The sequence below is a fragment of the Salmo trutta genome, chromosome 1 (assembly GCF_901001165.1).
Source record: "Salmo trutta chromosome 1, fSalTru1.1, whole genome shotgun sequence".
Lineage (NCBI taxonomy): Eukaryota > Metazoa > Chordata > Actinopteri > Salmoniformes > Salmonidae > Salmo > Salmo trutta.
The window spans coordinates 23,113,335-23,119,015 of NC_042957.1; the positions used below are offsets into that span (position 1 = coordinate 23,113,335).

Below are 5,681 nucleotides of genomic sequence, written 5' to 3' on the forward strand. Positions count from 1 at the left end.
TACATACACTTAGATTGGAGTCATTAAAACTCATTTTTCAACCACTCCACAAATTTCTTGTTAACAAACTATAGTTTTGGCAAGTAGGTTAGGATATCTACTTCGTGCATGACACAAGTAATTTGTACAACAATTGTTTACAGACAGAATATTTCACTTATATTTCACTGTATAACAATTCCAGTGTGTCAGAAGTTTACATTCACTAAGTTGACTGTGCCTTTAAACAGCTTGGAAACTTCCAGAAAATGATGTCATGGCTTTAGAATCTTCTGATAGGCTAATTGACATACATTTGAGTCAATTGGAGGTGTACCTGTGGATGTATTTCAGGGCCTACCTTCAAACTCAATGCCTCTTTGATTGACATCATGGGAAAATCAAAAGAAATCAGCCAAGACCTCACAAAAAAAATTGTAGACCTCCACAAGTCTGTTTCATCCTTGGGAGCAATTTCCAAACACCTGAAGGTACCACGTTCATCTGTACAAACAATAGTACACAAGTAAAAACACCATGGGACCATGCAGCTGTCATACCGCTCAGGAAGGAGACGTGTTCTGTCTCTGCCATAAAAAAGCCAGACTTACGGTTTGCAACTGCACATGGGGACAAAGATAGTACTTTTTGGAGAATTGTCCTCTGGTCTGATGAAACAAAATTAGAACTGTTTGGCCATAATGACCATCATTAGTGTAGTAACTTGACAAGGAATGCCCACACGCATTTCGATATTACTTTCCTTTACTTTCAACCCAAACCTAAAGGTGTATTGCCAGGTACAAACGGTACAAATATAACAGAACTATATAGCCCACTCAGCCGGTGGTAGAATCACATTGCAACAGAACTCACTCTTGGTGATGACATCATCAAAGGGGAAAGGTCAAGGTTAATGCCAATAATAACCATGTAATTATTTATATAGTGTCCACACTATAACACTTCTCCCCCCTCAATTTAAATCCCCCCCCTGTAAGGAAAACATAAGGTTAACAAGTAAACCACATTAGTGTTTTCTTCTCTTTACTACACCACACTGTAGAACTTCTGCTGGTGTTACGGTAAATGTAACCAAAACAACAACAATAAAATGACAGTCCTTATTTCTTTTCAACTAGGTCTGCTGCTCCAAACAAACACTAACACCACGAGTCTCTCAGTCTCAACTACAAAGTTAGTTTTTCAGGAGGCTTGTGACTACGCTGTGATCTGCGCAGTACTCCTGGTGTGCTACGAGACACAGGTAAGGCATGTCCCAGTGGAGCTGGGTCTGAGGGCACAGGAGCGGGTTGGGTGTTTGTGAGAGAATGTCCATCACCCTCTGCTGGAACCACTGAATGCCCCTGTTCCTCAGATGCTGTTTCCTGTGGGATTTCAACTTGTATACTACCACCCACAGCTGTTCCGTCTGAAAACATGGTCTTGTCTTTGTCATAGCGCAGGCGGAGATGGTCCTGGTGTCTGCGCATGACTCGACCATCAGTCAGTTTGACCACAAAGGAGACGGGACCACTCTGACTCAGAATGATACCTGGCAACCAGCGTTGGCTGCTTGTGAAGTTGCGGATGTAGACAGTGTCATTGGGTTTTAACTGTCTCTCCCTTGCGTGGTGGTCATGTCTCTCTTTTTGTTTCTCCTGCTTCCGTTCCACTCGTGCTCTGATGTTCGGACGCAGTAGATCCAGGTGAGCTTTTGGCCTTCTGCCCATTAACATCACCGCTGGAGCCTGTCCTGTTGTTGTTTGTGGCGTGATGCGGTACTGGAACAAGAACCGAGAGAGCTTAGTAGTGATGGTTCCCCCAGTCATCCTTTTGAGCCCCTCTTTCAGTGTCTGCACCGCCCGCTCCGCTAAGCCGTTTGAGGCCGGGTGAAACGGGGCGCTGCGGACATGGCGGATCCCGTTTCTCCGCATGAATTCTTGGAACAAATCACAGGTAAACGTTGTTGCGTTGTCGGACACCAGAGAGTCCGGCAGACCATGGGTTGAAAACACCTGCCGAAGCTTTTCGATGGTTGTGGTCGCTGTGATGTTGCTCATGATGTGCGCCTCCAGCCACTTGGAGTGTGCGTCCACCATGACAAGGAACATGTGACCCATGAAAGGGCCTGCAAAATCTATATGCAGCCTAGACCATGGGTGGTCAGGCCACTCCCACAGATGTAGTGGCGCGGGCGGCGCCATCTTCTGGTTGATCTGGCACTCAGAACATGATTTAACTTTGTCTTCTACCTCCTGATCCATGTTAGGCCACCAGATGTAAGATCTGGCTAAACTTTTCATCCGGGAGGCACCCGGGTGAGCCTCATGGACCTCATCCATGACTTGTGCACGGCCAGGGGGTGGAACAACCACTCTGGACCCCCAGAGTATGCAGCCATCCTGCACACTCAGCTCCGTTTTGCGCTTTGCGTAAGGTCCTAGTCCATCATCCTCTATGACAGGAGGCCAACCCTGCATCAGGAATCTTTTCACTTGGGACAGGATAGGATCCCGGTCTGTCCACTGTTTGATCTGATTGGCATTCACAGGTGAGTTTGACAATCTCTCCATTAGGAAAATTGTCTCGGGAGGCACCACAGTTGTGGCAGGCATCTCTGGTAGCGGGAGACGGCTGAGCGCGTCTGCATTTGCATTGTCCTTCCCCGCTCTATACACTATCGTATACTGGTAAGCCGACAGTGTCAGGGCCCAACGCTGTAACCTTGCTGAAGCCATGGGCGGAATGCATCTTGATTCACTAAAAAGGCTCATCAGTGGTTTGTGGTCAGTGCATATGGTGAAATGACTACCGTAGAGGTACTGATGGAAGCGTTTCACAGCAAAGACTATGGCCAGACCTTCCTTGTCTAACTGTGAATAACCCTTCTCAGCACTCGTCAGCGTACGTGATGCAAATCCAATGGGTCTCTCTGACCCGTCCTCCATCTGATGAGAGAGTACTGCCCCGACGCCATAGGGTGAGGCGTCACATGACAGGATGATCTCTTTGTCTTGGTCAAAATGAACCAGAAGTTGTGCTGATTGTAGTAGTGCTTTCACTTCCTTGAAAGCTTTCTCTTGTGCTGGCCCCCACTTCCATTTACAGTCTTTGTGGAGCAACTGATAAAGTGGAGCCAACACTGTTGACAGCTCAGGGAGGAACTTCCCATAGTAGTTCACAATGCCCAGGAACGACCTGAGCTCTGACCCATTCTTGGGGTTTGGAGCATCCTTGATTGCCCTGACTTTGTCCTCCACAGGACACAGACCCTGCGCTGTGATCTTGTGACCTAGGTATGTCACACTCTGTGCTTGGAATGTGCACTTGCTACGCTTCAGGCGCAGCCCTGCCTCAGAGAATCTCTTTAACACCTGGTCCAAATGGTGGAGGTGCTCCTCCTCCGTCTCCCCTGTAACCAGGATGTCATCCAGGTACACTGCTACATGAGGGATCCCCTGCAGCAGATTGTCCATTGTCCTCTGGAAAATGGCTGGGCTGGACGCCACTCCGAAAACCAAGCGGTTGTACCTGAACAAGCCTTTGTGCGTGTTGACTGTGACATACTCTTTTGAGTCCTCGTCCAGGAGGAGCTGTTGGTAGGCGTGACTCATGTCAAGCTTTGAGAACGTCTTGCCTCCTGCCAGTGTCGCGAACAAGTCCTCCACCCGTGGCAGCGGGTAAGCGTCTAGCTTAGAGGCCCTGTTGATGGTGAGTTTGTAGTCCCCACATATACGCACCGTGCCGTCACTTTTCAGAACGGGAACGATAGGAGCTGCCCAGCGGGAGAACTGAACGGGAGTAATGACGTTTGCTTCCTGCAGCCGCTCCAACTCATCTTCCACTTTCTTTTTCATGGCGTAAGGCACTGTCCTGGGCTTGAAAAAGCGAGGCTCGGCCTGAGGATCCACGAACAGCTTAACTGTAGTGCCCTGCAGTGTGCCCAGTTCCTCTTTGAAAATCTCTGGGTATTTTTGAATGACATCCTCAGTCACTCGGGTGTGTTTTATCTCACCCCAGCTCAGTTGTATTTTGTTTAGCCAGTCACGCCCTAGTAAACTAGGCCCATTCCCTTTCACCACCAGGAGCCGTGCTCTCGCTTCCTGGCTGTTGTATGCAATGTTCACTTCTAGAGCCCCAAGCAATGGTATGGTCTCCCCGGTGTACGTACGCAGTCTGATCCCTGCCGGTGTGAGGGCAGAAACCTGTCTTGAGCCCCATTTTTGTTTGTAGGTCTCCTCACTTATGACAGAGGCAGAGGCCCCCGTGTCAACCTCCATCCTCATCTGCTTTCCATCTACCTCCACTGTAGCATAAATAGGCTCTGCGCGCGGCTCCCTCACATTAAACATGTTGTAGGAACAATGCTCGTCCTCCTCCTCTGTGCTCTCTAGGTGGTGCGCTGCTGACTGAGGCTTTGGTGCTGTGAACTTGCCCAGCCCAGTCCGCCCACCCTCTGGCTTGCTCCTAGGACCCCTGCATTTTTTTGCTAAATGTCCCTTTTTGTTGCAATTGTGACAGACAGTCTCCATGAACTTACAGTTGTTACCATAATGTGTCCCTCCACATCTGAAACATTCCACTGCTTTTCCCCTTTTTCCTGCTGCCTCTTTTGTCACCTGATGCACTGCACAACTTTCACTATTGGCCTTTTGAATATTTTTCACATTACTAGCGGCCATCTCCATCCCTTGAGATAGTTCCAATGCCCTCTTGAAAGTCAGTGTGGCTTCCCCAAGCAACCGGCGCTGTATGCTGTCCTCATTAATGCCACAGACTAATCTGTCACGGAGCATGTCCTCTAACATAGCCCCAAACTCACAATGTTCAGAGAGTTCCCGTAATTCAGCAACAAAGTTAGCAACAGACTGACCTGTTTTCCGAAAATGGCAGTTAAACTTGAACCTCTGGACAATCACTGAAGGCTTTGGATTGTGGTGAGTCTGAACGAGAGCAACTAGATCCCCAAAAGGAATTTCTCCCGGTCTCCGTGGTGTAGCCAAATTCCTCATTAGCTTGTAGGTTTTAGCCCCACACACACTCAAGAGAATAGAGCGCTGTTTAGCCTCATCTATGATTCCATTTGCCAAGAAAAAGTGTCCCAACCTTTCCACATATTCCGTCCAGTCTTCGTTCTCTTCCACAAACTCAGTGATAGTCCCAAACATTGCCATTATAACGCCAACCTGTCCTTGATCCTCGTTAGCGATTTGCACTTGCTGCTGATTGTCCCCGTCGGCGTTTCCGTCCAGTGGCACCTGCTCTCCGTCGCTCATTAAGCTAGCTAGCTAACTCGCCCTGTACAAGTTGATAAAGTTTTATCCTCGTCGCCAAAAAGGTGTAGTAACTTGACAAGGAATGCCCACACGCATTTCGATATTACTTTCCTTTACTTTCAACCCAAACCTAAAGGTGTATTGCCAGGTACAAACGGTACAAATATAACAGAACTATATAGCCCACTCAGCCGGTGGTAGAATCACATTGCAACAGAACTCACTCTTGGTGATGACATCATCAAAGGGGAAAGGTCAAGGTTAATGCCAATAATAACCATGTAATTATTTATATAGTGTCCACACTATAACAATTATGTTTGGAGAAAAAAGGGGGAGGCTTGCAAGCCGAAGAACACCATCCCACGGGGGTGGCAGCATCATGTTGTGGGGGTGCTTTGCTGCAGGAGGGACTGGTGCACT

General features: G+C 48.1%; 1 protein-coding gene across 1 annotated transcript; it reads right to left on the reverse strand.

The window, feature by feature from the left end:
- Positions 1 to 1,021: 1,021 nt before the first annotated feature.
- On the reverse strand, positions 1,022 to 5,346 carry LOC115189396 (uncharacterized protein K02A2.6-like). The gene has a single exon (XM_029748022.1). It carries the CDS (start codon positions 5,256 to 5,258, stop codon positions 1,170 to 1,172), a length of 4,089 nt encoding a protein of 1,362 aa, XP_029603882.1. The 5' UTR covers positions 5,259 to 5,346; the 3' UTR covers positions 1,022 to 1,169.
- Positions 5,347 to 5,681: the final 335 nt, after the last annotated feature.

What these genes read in the sequence shown, in the direction of transcription:
- LOC115189396 (XM_029748022.1), bottom strand. Translation starts at nt 5,258, where the DNA reads ATGAGCGACGGAGAGCAGGTGCCACTGGACGGAAACGCCGACGGGGAC.